The sequence below is a fragment of the Marmota flaviventris genome, chromosome 1 (assembly GCF_047511675.1).
Source record: "Marmota flaviventris isolate mMarFla1 chromosome 1, mMarFla1.hap1, whole genome shotgun sequence".
Classification (NCBI taxonomy): domain Eukaryota; kingdom Metazoa; phylum Chordata; class Mammalia; order Rodentia; family Sciuridae; genus Marmota; species Marmota flaviventris.
Window position 1 is genome coordinate 72,617,058 of NC_092498.1, and position 15,210 is coordinate 72,632,267.

At 37.2% G+C, this 15,210-nt stretch overlaps 1 protein-coding gene across 3 annotated transcripts in view; it reads right to left on the minus strand.

Moving 5' to 3' along the window:
- Nucleotides 1-15,210, minus strand: part of Dock4 (dedicator of cytokinesis 4) — a 439,856-nt gene that overhangs the window by 129,052 nt on the left and 295,594 nt on the right. For all 3 annotated transcript variants that reach the window (XM_071613555.1, XM_071613553.1, XM_071613552.1), the window contains 6 exons: nt 11,424-11,580; nt 6,488-6,585; nt 6,295-6,378; nt 6,032-6,132; nt 2,815-2,896; nt 1,489-1,659 (listed from right to left, as the gene is read on the minus strand). In XM_071613555.1, the coding sequence (XP_071469656.1) occupies nt 1,489-1,659; nt 2,815-2,896; nt 6,032-6,132; nt 6,295-6,378; nt 6,488-6,585; nt 11,424-11,580 (693 nt within the window). The remainder of the gene's footprint in view (nt 1-1,488; nt 1,660-2,814; nt 2,897-6,031; nt 6,133-6,294; nt 6,379-6,487; nt 6,586-11,423; nt 11,581-15,210) is intronic.

The following is a 15,210-nucleotide window of genomic DNA, read 5'->3' on the forward strand; positions in this document are numbered from 1 at the left end:
GTTGTTTCTCAAACTTGGTCGTAGATAGAATGTCAATAACCAAGAGCAATAGAAGTCAGTGTGTTACAAAAATAAAAGCAGAACTACTCTCCTTGCAGTACCACAGTGGCCCGAGACACCTTATGGGGATGGTTAGGGTTCAATAGAAATACAACTAAGGTAAAGATAGCTTTAAAGGGGGTTAGAAACCTCTAGAATGCCTAGGAAGTGAGAACCCATGAATTAAGGTTACTCTTAAGAGTAAGAAAATATTTTTCAGGTTCAAATTAGGCAAACTTTGTCTCTGAAACCAGTAAAGACAAATCTTAGGATGAAAACTCAAGTTACGAATAGCTTTTGTAGAAACGGAAACATGATGGGAACTCTAAAGGAACATGTGGTTAGCCTGCTGGATTATGCTTCTCAAATATCGACTACTTCAAGTAGGGTTTGGCTACTGGGCATTTGATATTGAGGTCTCTAGCAAGTTCCTGAAGTGCAGTGATTGTGCTGTTGACTAGAGAGGCCAAGATGACATTTAAAAGAGCCTGTGTTGTATCCTTTCCCAGATGGAAGATGAGTCCATCACTGTACAGAAGAGAATGTGACAAGAATAGCAATAAACTATCAGAAAAAGCACAGCTCTATTATCTTATGCTGTTTTTGCTATCATATACTATGCCTTCCAAATGCCCCATGTCACCAAATTGTGTCAAAACCATTAAGGACCTAATTTGATCTCATCTCCCTTGATATGTGCTCAAGGATTAAAAGTCTCTGGTCTCGAGAGGATGAACAGAGCCTGCTTCTTCTGACAGATTTGAAATCAAGTCATTAGAATTAGAAGTATATAAGAAGGATTGAGAAAGTATAGAGAAAGATATTCAGAATTATCTCTTGAAACATGTGCAAGTCCATGCTATTTGGAAAGTAGATGGATCCTGTTCTAAAACAAAAAACAAAAAGCAATATGTTAGGCTACACCTGGTAAGAGAACCTGGCAGCATGAATTCAGCTCTGGTCTTACAAGGTCAGTCCCAGGATGATTACAGTCAAGTTAAATAAAACAAAACAAAACAACATGCAATTTAGTGAAGTCCAATATAATGATTCTCAATAGATGAAAATGCAGTGCCAGGCTTGGGGAAAAGAATTGCAATAGATTGGCTCTCTTACAATTCCTCCCCTGAGGCTGATGGTGATGTGCCTGACCAGCAGGATGCATCCTGGTAACTGAAACAAGGAGCAGGCAACCAACAGCCCCTCTAAGCAGAAGGAAGGGCTGGGAAAGGCAATCTAGGGAAGGCTAGTGCTCAGAGCTGGGGATGCTTAAGTCTATTCACAATGATGATCAGACTATAAATATGAACTGTGGAGCTGTGTTTTTCTGGTGGGGAATTTCAGTTATGCTGCTGTGTAAAACAACAACAACAACAACAAAACAAAAAAAGAAAACCCAGATCACATTCACAGTTTTCCTTCATTCAGCAGAGATGGAAAAAAAATTACCTGTGACTGAGATAATGCTCCAGATCCTTTGCTCTCTTGTGAAAGAAAGAAACGGACGGACATAAGGAGCTCCTGAATGCAGCAGCGGAATTCCTCTTCATTTTGCCCACCAGTGGCAAGGGAAAAGAGCCTTCGGGACTGAACTATGTATTTAAAAATGTATTCTTGTGCCTGAAAAGGAAAAGTTTAAAAAGTTAGCTTCAAAGGAGGCCAAGAGTATTTATGTAACCATGACACAGCATAAAAAGCATGGTATAGTATCAGACTTTTCAACTACTGATTCAAACACCAAGGCCCTGTGAGATTTTTAAATGTATTTACCTTGTAGGGGTAAGAGCCATTTTTCTCTGATGTCTAATAAATATACAGAAAATTTAAAATGTTTTATAATTCTGAACGAATGCTGAATTCAGGAATGCTGAATATTTTTGATCCTCAGATGGCTTTTTAGATTTGGTCCATGAAGAGATACCTGATTTTCAAAAGTGATTTTGGAATTTAGTGAGGACCTAAGCAACTTAGACCCTATCTCAAAATAAAAAATAAAAAGGTCTGGGGATGTGGTTCAGTAGTAAAGCAGCCCTGGGTTCAATTCCTGATAACAAAAAAAAAGTGATTTTGCTTTGGTAGGTACTCCTGTCACTTGGCATTTTACCTTCAAGCAGACCAAAATGAAAAATTCATAATGAATACAATGCTTGTTTCCTAAAATGAATACTTTACCTATAATACATAGGATGATACTCAACAGGAAGACTACCAGGGTGGGACCTAGACCACTGAGAATTTGTATTGTCCTTGAACACTGATGAGTCAGACATTAGTATCTCCAAATACAATGGAATATATAAGGCCCAGAGATAGGAACGGCATCAACCATGAGACCCAGTGAAGCCTCATGTTTCCTTATTGTGATCCTTGCTCTGCAACCTATTTTCTCTTAAAATTTAAGATGCATGATTCTCAGATGGTCTCTGTCAGGTGGACAGAAACAAGAGCCAGGAACTTCTAAGCTTAACTGCTCATGTGCAGTCTTCTTTCATAGGCCATTTCCCCCTGACATTCAGGCATTTGACTTCAAGTTTCCAGGAGGCCAGAGAGGCAAGGATTCAATCCTGAGCAGGTTCCAGTGGACAAGCCTGGCAAAGTCCCTTTTGAATTTCATCAGCTCTGTAGCAGCATAAGCTGATTAAGATCCTTGAATTGGAATGTCAGTAACATATCATCACCAATTACTGTCTATGTAGAGGAGACCAATTAGTTTAAGCATCACGGTGCCACAGCTTTGTTAGAATATGTTATCTGTTTTCAACAGCATGCTATTACCTTCAGCACCTCCTGGATATGCTCTTGCCGCTCTGCTTCTGTTATCCTGTCCACATACCACTTGAGAACTTTGATGAGATCTCTAAAATACAGGGAGAAATGTGCACAAAGTAGAACTGGTTGAACTTTCAATGAAATGCCAATAAACCTGATATGTGCATCATGAAGAATCTTATTTCCCTGTGAGGCTCATAGTTTTCTGTCAATTTGCTATATAATATTTTCCTGTAGATCAATGTCACTACCCCTTTTTGAAGCTAAAGAGAGAAAATGTGCTGTCTCCCCTTGAAATTCCCCTTAATCTAAACATATTCCATTCCCCACCCTGTTTCTGGCAATGCTCTCTCAAAGGAGTGAACACAAATACTGGAGAAAAGGATTCTGGCCAAGCAAGTGGCTGGAAGTAGGGATGTTGTAGTTAACCCTGAACAACTGCTAGCTGGGATTTCTTCCCCACTGATCACATGAGCAGATGGATGGATTACCTTTCAGCTGCAGGCAAAAGAGAGTAAAAGCAATACCTGAAACTCCAAGCTACACCCCCATGGATTTCTCATGCCATGAAAAAAATAATAAGTCTTATTGCCAAAGTGCACCTTAGAAAACGTTTCTAGAGGAGCAAAGTAGATTTAGCTTTAAGAAACAAAAAATTTCTTATCCCCACATCCCCTGCCTTCCCCTCCTTTCACTTCCGTCTACTTAATCTAAGGTAATGTTCTTTTTCTTCTTTTTATTTTTTTGTATTACAATTCTTAATACACATATATACCACAATTTTTGTATCTCTGTTTGTATGTAAAGTATGTTGATAAGAAAGACAGTAGAATGAAGCAGACATTATTACTTTATGTATGTATGTGACTGTATGACCAATGTGATTCTACTATATATATAATCAGAAAAATGAGAAATTATATCCCTTCTATGTATGATATATCAAAGTATATAAGTGCATTCTACTGTTGTGTATAACTAATTAAAACAAATAAAAAAATTAAAAAAAAACAAAAAAAATTAAAAAGCAAATAAACAACCTAGGACACTTAAGATTACATTCTTGCCACATTCAACTTTGGTCAGTTCTTAATTTCTTGAAACAGTTCACACAACGATTTTTTTTTTTTTTAAATGATTAAAAAAAATGTATACTAAGAGTTTGCTAGCTGGATCCATTCAGATAATCCTAATTTTGCTGGCAATATTCAAAGCATCATAATCAAGAGCCTCTTGAAAATATGACTTTTTCTGAACTCCATTAGGACTGATGGGATATTGACCTTGGTCACATCAATGCCAGAGAGCCACTTCACAGTCAGTTGGTGCTTTTTAGCCTTGACTTCCACAATGAACACAGGTGTGTGTCTTGTATCTCTTAGCCAACTCAGTGGTCAGGGAGAATTCCATGATGCCAGCATGGTCAAGCATGTTTCTTTTGGGGACACTCTTTTGAAGGTATGTGGGCTGCCTCTGCAGCTACAGTGTCTTGGGCTGTAGGAGGTGGGTAATGTGTGGGTCTTTTCTTTTCATGTGGCTGTGGATGTCTTTTAGCACTGCCTTCTTGGCCTTCAAAGCCTTTCTTTTGACTTTGTTCTGGGAGGGGCAACAGCTTCCTTTTTAACCTTTGTTGCCATTTTAGAGAAAAGATCACACAGGAATTTTTGTATTGGTCAGAAAAGAATATCCGGACATGCTAGGAGGTAGATGCTGCAGGAAGTGCTATTTTAAAGATGTCAGCAAATTCCCAACCACCTACAGCTTGAGAAGATTGCACAGGCCTTATCTGTCTCGTTAGGACTGGTTATCTTACTTTCCTGGCCAACTTGAAGTATTAGAAATTATACTCTTGTCTTCTATCTTCCAATGACAATTTCAGTGAGAAGCAGTGACCTCCTTATACTGGGACCCAAATTGTTAGGTTGAGCAGGCCAACATTTCAAAACTATTCCTATTGTTACATTTCACCTTAGCAGTAAATCACCCTGATAGAGGGTAAAGTCTTACAAAAATATCTTAGTTTATTGAAATTTTGGAGACCTAAGTATAATATGTCATTGTCAGAAATACTCAAGCTGATCAAATACTTATGTGATTACTTACTAGCTTTATATGTCACTTAGATTGGGAGGCAGGTAAAAATCTGCTCCCAGGATCTTTGAGCTCACCTCTGGGAACTGGTGAATTGTGTATGTACATGCCCACAGGTGCTGAAGGTTTAAGGTAGAAATGTGGACAGCAAAGCAATGACAGCACTGGAGTGAGGAAACAGAACTTCAGGGTTATATTTAAACAGGGCCCAAAACTAAAAAGGTGTTATTTATAGGATTGAAAGAGAGAAGCAGTTGCCTTCTGGCAATTGTCAACTAAGCTGCCTGGGAGAAGGCACCAGCTAAGCACTATTCATTCACTCTAAACCTTACTTGCATCATCCAAGTTGGTGGGAAATGAGGAACAGCCATCAAAGGGTAGATTCCAGAAACTAAATGACTTGAGGCCAGAGAGACCAAGTCTTCACATTATCAGGACAAAATAAAAGCTCTAGTATGAAGCAGGCACTCGGTAGATATTAACAACTGAATGAATGAATGCTTTCAAGCAGGTACGAAGGCAAAGATTTTTTCCTGTCCGTATCTCTTTCTTCAAGATAATCTTCAGGGGCAGTGATGCACACCTGTAATCCCAGCTCAGGAGGCTGAGGCAGGAAGATCACAAGTTCAATGCCAACCTCACCAAATTAGCAAGGCCCTGGATTTAAGGATACCCTGTCTCTAAATAAAATATAAAAAGGGCTGGGGATGTGGCTCAAGGGTTAAGTGACTCTGGATACAATCCTAGTACCAAAAAAAAAAAAAAAAAAAAAAGATATACATAATCATCAGGGAATACAGTAATTAAATGAAGCCTTGAAATGAAATAACCAGACATTTTTGACTAAAAAACATCAAGTTAAATAGAGACAAGAAGAAAATACTTTATATTTTAGGTCTCAGAGATAGAATTCAGGAAGTTTTTTTTTTTTTTTTTTTTCTGTTTTCAACCAAAATCAGTCCTAGCCATTAAAGAAGGGTGTGTGAGGAAGAAAGACTGTCTCAAGAGGCACTTCAGATGCTGTGCTTCATTTCTTCCTGCACCCCCTTTAAATGTTCCTATACAGCTGCTTCTGCTTAGACAAGCTCAAAAGGAACTGCTTCTAAATGAATTACAAGATAAACGGCTTTACCTGTATGCAAGGGCCCCAGCAAAATGACTCTCAATGTAAGTGTCCATTACAGGTTTAAAGTGGTGAAATTTGCTATCTTGCAGCAAATTTATTATGTGAACCTAAAAAAAAAAAAAATGAGCTTTTTAAAACCAAATGCAGAGATTTTTTTTTTGTTCCATTAAAAATAAATACATTATCAACTGCATCTCTAAAACAGCCTCATGAAAGTCAAGATTGAGAGATACAATCATTACAATATAATTGAGTGAATTTGAACTTACCAAAGAATCAAACACTTTAGACCCATATTTCTGGGAATTTTCATCTAAAATTCCAAATAGGGTATCCAGTGTATCCTGCAGAAACTATTGGATAAAGAAGTAGTAAATGAATGAATAAAAAACTATTTGTGCTTCCCCTCCAAATGTTCTTTATTCTGTAAGTTTCCAAGATGGGTAATGAAATAACATGTACCTTTACTATCTCCGAGCCATCAATTTCTTTTAATTTAGAGAGACAGCCTGTGATCTTGTCTGGATGGGTTCTCCATTTCAAAAGATCAAGCATATCACCTTTTCAAATAAAAAACAAAGATTAATTGCCTTTATAGAGAATAGTGATAAAAGTTGAGTTCTTAAACATGTTGCTGCCCCTCCTGGCCATTTAAGTTGCAGGCATCTCCAAGATAGCATTTATTTCAGTATATTCTAATTATTCCTCCCTGCTCCTACTTAACCCTTTAGTTTTCAGGTTGAATGCCGCTTCATCCAAGAAGCCTTTCCTGATATCCCTAGCTAATCATCTCTTCTATGTGCTCCACCTAACAGTAACTCCTATCTTACCATCACAGTTGTTTGTTAATGCCCCAAACTGACCATAAACATCAATATAAAATAGAGCTAAGCTTGGCCCTATGGTACTCCCAATAGCAAGAACAGAGTAGGTATCTGACTGAAAATGTTTGTTGAATTATTTGTGCCTCTTCCTAGTAAGATGAGAATTTCTTGGGGGCTGAGAACCTCCTTTATTTACGTTTGTACCTCCAAACATGAGTACTCCGCTTAGCACCCAACTTTGCCTAGATCAAAGGTCTTCTTGATGGACAAAGTGGCCCAAACCCTGCAGGACTTAAAGGTCACTGCACAATAATGACAAGCCCAGTGTTCTCAGACATGAGAGTGCCAGTTCCTAGATTTCATAGGCTATCTTCTGCCCCCGATTCTGGGTAAGCACAGTGCCCTGCTCTGCAACTGCCTTCCCTTCTGAAACTACCTGTGGGCCCTGAGCCCTGCAAGCCCAGCAGGGATGGCTTCCAGGCTCAGCAGGGTTGAGAGAGAAGCCTGGAGGGATTTTCCAGGTGGAATAGTGAGAAATTCACTTCAAAGCACTTGTTTCAGAAAAAACCCAAATGGGACTTGCTGAGAGACAAAAAGACTAACAATGAATCAAAAAATCCTAAACCTCACAAAAATCAAGAAAGTAGTTGAGAAGGAAAATACAGATTGAACAGAAATGTGAAAAAGCACAAGAATCTTAACAAGAAAGAGAAACAACTTCACCAAAGACAGGATGAGAGAAAATCTTCATAAAAGATTTTACTAAAAAATTTGCTACAAGTGGAGCATCTCTAATCTGAAAATTCAAAATCCTAAAATACTACAAAATTCAAAACTTTTTGAGCACCAACATGATGCCATAAGTGGAAATCCACTTAAGTTGTGGGTCACTTAAGTTGTGACCTCCTGTGATAGATCATAGCCAAAATGCTGGACCATTAAAAATATTGTATATAATTAGCATTAGCTTATGTATATAAGGTATACATGAAACTTAAATAAATTCTGTGTTTGGACTTGGGTCTCATCCCCAAGATATCTTATGCATATGTAAATATTTTAAAATATAAAAAAATCCTAATATCTGAAATAATTCTAGTCCCAAGCATATCAGACAAGGAATACTCAACCTGTACTAATTAGGAATGTGTACCTACAACAGTGAAAAGGAGAAGGATGATTTAAAATAGGAAAAAGAAGAAATATTTGAAATACCAATTTTGAAATAGATTTATGATGTTTTCTAACCAAAAAAAATCCTGAGAATGTTTAATATTACTTTCTAATACAGATATCCTGAAGATACTATTGAAACCTTTTAAAAATGGATTGGCTTTATTTAGAATATCAGATATTTCCACAGTGAGACCCACAATGAATGACAGAGACAGGGATCTATTAATCTCCTAGTTTGCTTCTTCCTTCTTCCTCCTTTCTTCTTCTCCCATCTAATTTCAGGATGCCTCCCATTCCTAATATCTTCTCTTTTAAAAACTTCTATTACATTTCCCCTGCCATTCACTCCTCACTTCCCACCCCATCCCATCCCACTCTCACTCCTTCCCCTGGCTCTCTTTTCCTTCCCCTTCAGGTGAAGCAGTTGCTGTGTAGTTCAGGGCTCTGTCCAATGTAAGGGGTGGCTCTGCTGGTCATATAGTGGCATCCCCAGAGGCAGTAAACCTGAGGTTTACTTAATGCCTTCTAATCACTGAGGATCAGGAGCCTCATGAACAGAGCTTGACAACCAACTATAGTGGTTCAGACAATCCCATTGGGACTGCTCTTAAAGGAGCACATGAAAGCACACAGCAGTTATATCTATATGAACACAATTGTGTATTCAAGTACTCAAAGTTAAGGCAAACTGTCACCTCCTAGGTCTGTTTTAATCATATGAAGATAAGTTAGCTACACATGAGAAACAATGATCTGAAAATATGGATTTCATATATTCCATTTAAGAAGCATTTACTAAGTATACTATAAGAGCTATAAAATATGAGGATGACATGACCCCACTCCTGCTTAAAATCTCTACTTCTGGCAATCACTGATGTCCAGCACAATGTCCTGGCCTTGGCACATTATCCATGAACAATACTGGATATTATACAGAGAGTGCAGATAGACTTTAATGAATTCTGAAATGCAAATCTGCTCTAAGAAAATGCTTCTACAGACTGAATCACTTGTTAATGTCCAATTGTAGTAGAAATGTGATGTGTATATTTTTTTGAGTGAAGCAAAATGAATACATATCAATTTAATTCCAATTTGGAACTGGATTACTTCTACACAGAGATGTGTGTCCAGCATGTAAATTTTAGAAAGATCAACTGACTTCCTTCTCCCTTCTCATCTCTTAAAGCATGCTATTCATTTCCTGGCTCATTTTGAGCTGTCTTACATTGACAAGGTTAATCAAAGTCAAAATGATAATCAGCCTCCAAAAATGAGCCAGACATTGCATGGAATTCTGATCCAGCTTCTGTATACTGATATGTTTAATAGAATGGTTTCATGAATAGTTTATTTTCTAAATTTACCTGGAAATGTTTTCTTCTTTTGCAAAGGAGCAACTTCTAATTTTTAGCACTTGGTTCTCCTTTTCTTACGTTCATAATTCTGCCTAACATCCTAAATCCTTGAACTAGAACAAATTCAGGATGCAAGGCCAAATATTTTGATGTCAGTGACTCTACTGTTAGGTTTTTCTGTATGGAGGGCAGAATAATGCGCCCCCCCCCCCCCCCCAAAGATTTCCATATCCGAATTCCTAGAAATTCGACTGTTTACCTTACAGAGCAAGAGAGACTTTACAGATGTGATTAAAAGTCTTATAATAGGGAAATTATATTGGATTTTCTGGTCAAATGTAATCACCAGGGTCCTATAAACATGGAAGAGGGTAAGAGAGAAATTTGAAGATGCTACTACTGGCTTTAGAAGATGGGGGAAGGCCCAAGAGCTAATAAATGCAGGCAGCCTCTGGAAGCTAGAAAAGGTAAGAAAAAGTATTCTCCTCTATCGTGTCCAAACACTTTAATTTTAGCTTAGTAAAACTGATTTTAGATACCTGATCTCTAAAACTGTAGGTGATATATTTGTGTTGTTTTAATCCAATAGGTTTGTGGCAATTGTTATAGCAGCAATGGAACAGTTAACTAACTTGGTCCTAAAATGTTTTACTAGGGATGTTTAGTTAAATGTGAATATGAGCTCTATAACATGTAGGATAAAAAATTTTTTTATTCATTAGGATGAATTTTTTATATTCATCCTAGTCCATGTAGGATGAACATAAATTTTGTCTAAGAGAGTCAACAACAGGTTGATTTTGTCATCTATATAACCTCCACAGGAGTAGATTGGCCTCATAACAAATACCTGAGGTTTACTTAATGCCTTTTAATCACTGATGTTTATTTATTTATTTTAATTGGGGATATGACAGCAGGATTTGCATTTTGTTTCATTGTATACAACTGCAGCACAATTTTACATTTCTATGGTTGTACATATTGTAGCATCATACCATATGTACAGTCCTACATGTACCTAGGGTAATGATGTCCATCTCATTCCACCGTCTTTCCTGCCCCCATACCTGCTCCCTGTTCTCCCTCCCCTTTTCCCAAAGTTCCTCCATTTTTCGCATGCCTACCCCGTTCCTCAATGGAGGTTTTATTTAAGTTAACATCATTTACCACTAAATACTGATGAAGTCTAGGACAACTTAACTCGGTGTCTTATCAAAATGCATGCTGAAATTGAGTGGCATTTTAAAAAGTGGTCAATATACTACTATATTTTGCTTCTTTCCTGATACTATGTTCTAAGAGAAGAACTATGCTTCCTTCTACAAAGGATGTTCCATGACACAACAGACAGAAGTAATAACACCTAACAAATGTTCAGGCACAGTGGCGTTCTATGAGACACAATACCTTATTATGAAGTGATTCTCCTCAGTATAATGAATCTAACTTATTAATATAGCATTCAGGGTACAAGCTAAGAGCCTTATATGGCAACCATGAAAAACTGAAAAAAAAATGTTTAATTTACTTCTTTCATTACAGACGATGTTTTCATAACAATTTGCCAAGGAGAAAAGCTTGCTTTATTAATCATAACTTGCTAAACAATCACTGACATAAAAAGTAATGCCAGAGCAGAAAAGCAATATCCATCTAATTAAACAAAAAACAGGCTTTATTCTAAAGCCTACAATTAGCACTCTTTATGGAGCTATAAAACAAGACATTAAGGTGGTGGTATTTTTTTGTTGTTGTTGTCTCTTTTAAAAATGCAGCTGGGTTTTAATGATTTGTTTGAGGAGTTGTGTACTTGATTTTCAACACTGGGATAATTTTGAAATCCTTAAATGTCACGTATTCAACTGATCATTGGGTCACCCCTGTTTCCATTTTATTGGAAATCCTAAACAGATCAACAATTTTTCTAGTGCAAAGTTCTTAAATGTAACTGTAGTACATGCTGAATATTCTTACCAAAATTCATACATGCACTTAGGTACAAAGGCTTTCAAATAACACTGTATCATACATTACCATTTTGTGTGAGTTTTGTGGAACAGAGAAAAGATGTTATCCAAAAAGACTCTTTTGTTGCCTTCATGGCTTGATTATTATTCCCAAGGAAAATGCCCTTGGAAAACGGAAGCTTGAGGTAGCGGGTAGTATCCTGAAGGTTTGTGTTTTCTTCACACTGTTAAAATATTTAAACAAAAAAACAAAAGAGGGGAAAGAGACTTCATTAAGAATTATTGAGCAAAATTTCCATTCCTACCCATTTATGAACAAGGAAACATTCCAAAAAAAAATTATAAGCAGAATTTGGCTTTTAAGTAAAATGCAACAAAATGTGTAAAAAGAATTAAGTACAAATTATGGACTCAGATCCATCTGAATTTAAATCCTAGTGCTGTAATTTCCAATGTGAGAGACCTTATCAAGTTACTTAACTGCTCAAGAGCTTCTGTTGTTGTCTTTCTCTAAAACCTCATTATCTTGTCAGAAGAATTAGATTACATAAAGCCTTTAACACAGTCCCTCATACACTGAAAATGCTCAAGAAATCATATTTGCAGTGACCAGAGGATTTTTAAAAAGAATGCTTAAATTTTTCCAACATCTCAGCTGAGTCAGCTGTTAAAGCTGTACTTTGAAAACCCGCAATTAAAGAAAAGATATTTCAGATAATCTAATAGTTCCACTATGCAAAGGAAATCTCTTCTTCACAAAAAATGTTGGCTAACAAATGTAAAAGAAATTACAGATTCAGAAAATATAATATCATATCCCTACTGTAATTATTTCTTCAGTTAAGGACTGCTGTTTACTGCTAAAATCAGCAGGAGAATTGTTGATGAGGACCTGAATGCACATGTGATGCCAACACATAGATTACTTCCTATTAGCAAGAGGAAAAACACAACTGCATGTGGGGGATCAGGCTGTGATCACACCAAGGCAGGCAACACAGGGACACACATCATCTACAATGCATTGTCACCAAAGATGTTTAACCTGGCACCAGAGGAAACACAGGAATGGAACGACATGCTGAACAACGCTATAGAAAAGCATCAAGACAAACCGGGAAAGTGGTGCCTTGTACAGTAGGTGTGGCCCATCTCTTCAAGTCAGTGTTGCCAACAAAGGGATTGTTCTAGAGTAATCAACACTTCAGAGACAGCCTGATATAACAGATGGTCCTGGATTTGAACAAGCATGCTGAATTGCCCAAATATTTTTGTGGGTATTTGAAAGTTAAGTTCTAAGTGAGATAAGAATTTAGTGATTGAAAAAAAGCCATTAATTGTTTAAAAAAAAGTACATTAAAATAAATATATATGCTCGGTTATCATTTATTTTAAAAGTCTATATAGCTAGAAGGATACACACTAAGGGGTTAACGGTTAACATAATCTTAATAATGAGAGTATGGTGTTTTTATCTAATTTTGGTTTATTTGTATGCTGCTTTTTTAATGACAAATTAAAATTTTGAGAAAAAATAATGTTGTAGCCGGGTACTGTGGTGCACGCGTGTAATACCAGTGGCTGGGGAGGCTGAGATAGGAGGAGTGCAAGTTTAAAGCCAGCCTCAGCAATAGCAAGGTGCTAAGCAACTCAGTGGGACCCTGTCTCTAATAAAAATACAAAATTGGGCTGGGGATATGGCTCAGTGGTTGAGTGCCCCTGAGTTCAATTCCCGGTACCCACCAAAAAAAAAAAAAAAAAAAAAAAGTTTTAACAGACATAGATCTGCTTGAGCTTAGCCTCTTTGGGGCATAAATTTCTCCCTTCCTTCCTTCCTTCCTTTTTCCCCCTTCCCTTCCCTTCCCTCCCTTTCTTTCCTTTTTTTAAAATATCTATTTTCCAGTTGTAGTTGGATATAATACCTTTTTTTTATTTATTTATTTTTATGTGATGCTGAGGATCGAACTCAGGGCCTTGCACGTGTGGGGTATAAATTTCAAAACTCACGGGAACTCTATTTATTTAAATTGCTTCAAGTATTTTCCTGGTAACAGGCAGGAGTTTAATCACAGAAACCCTTGTGCTTGAGACTTTTGTATGATTCACAAAGTGTATTTTAAAAAAATTCTTATTTTCAATAAGTCTTTAGGAAGAATTTACAGAAACAAAATCAGAATATTATGAGATATTCTTACTAGCAGATCTGCCTCATAAGAGGAGTATCAATACAAACATAATAAACAACGTCCATAATTCTCTTCTAGTGTTACAACTCCAAATACTTCCTTTTATTACTGTGGGTTACTTCGCATAGACAGATGACTGCATAAAATACACACATATATTTTAAAGGATAATTAGAAGGTGAACACTTCAAATGCTTTCTTCAGAAAAAGTGCTTGGGGCAAAGCAAAGTTCTGGAATCCTGGATCACTGCCCCCCCCCACCTACTCTTGTTCCTGGTGTCAGGGCCATCATAGCAAGTCATAGCACCCTAAATTTACTCTATTCCCCAACTGGATCGGTCTATAGAGTTAGAAGCATGCTCTGGTCTCCCATCCCCAGCCTTATTTGTCTTCCACAGATCTAACCACCACTTCCTACGGTGACTAAAGTCTAATGACAAACTGAACTCAGATAGGCTGCCCAGCAATTTCCAGGCTACCTCCTTATGAACTGCAGCCTGCCCTAGTCTGATATGCTCCATCTGTCCACAGAAATTCTGACCCTACACGTATTTCTTATTTTCCCCACTCCCTCATCTAATCTTTTTACTTCCCTCCTCCTTCTTCCTGGGGAACTAAGCATCTGAGCCTAGGACATGACACCTTGACAGCTTCTTGCAGCTAAACTCTATCACCCTCATTCAAGTACAAAACACAATAATAAGTATGGTCAACACAAAAGTTATTTTAAGACCTTCCACCAAAACCACTGGGGTGTGTGTGTGTGTGTGTGTGTGTGTGTGTGTGTGTGTATGACCATGCAGAGAGATGGGGGAGGGTAAATAGAGAATTTTACCTATCAACTCAATAAAGAAAAACATATAGCCACTCTTTGGACAGGTTTTAATCAATTTCTGAAATGTTTAAGAAATTATACAGAAATTTCTATAGCATATCTTATTTTTCTTTGAGGTTTTCAGCATGCATGCTTAACACATAATATAAGCACTAGACTTAACAACTCAGAGAGCTACAGTTTATGAGAACACATTGTATGTCAGGCACTGCTAAGCACTTGTGTCTCTTTTCTTCTCATAACAACCTTATGAAACAGGATATTACAAACCTGAGGAGCTTATGTGTTTTACCTAATGTCACAAGAGTAGTCCTTGTCAGATTCAGGATTTGTATTCACAACTACTATAAAATATTGCCTCTTTCTAAGGTTGTTTTAACCGCATTTTGAATTCAAATATAATGCAATTAAAATTTATTGATTTGTAAATAAAATATGAAACATTTTGTATGGTTAAGAAAGTTTAAAACATGTTCGCTTACCAAAAAAAGGAATATATGTGAGAGACACTGGGAAAGAGCTCTGAGTTGTAATGTAGAAGCGAAATGATTTCAAAAGAGAAAAGGACATGAGTCTTTCAGGGAAATGGCTGGTCTACATGCTGAAACCACTCAAGAGAAAAAAAAAAAGGAATCATGTGACTTGGATGGAATGGGTAAGAGGGGAAGATAAGAGATGAGACATGACACTGGAGCATGAGATTACAAAGAATGAACAAGAGGTCGGTCCTTTGAGGGCCAGGACTCTAGAAAGGAAATAGGGTTAGAGAACAGTAAAGAATAGAAACAGGGTTCCACAAGGTAGGCCTATAGGGCAGGGGCAGGTGATAGCAA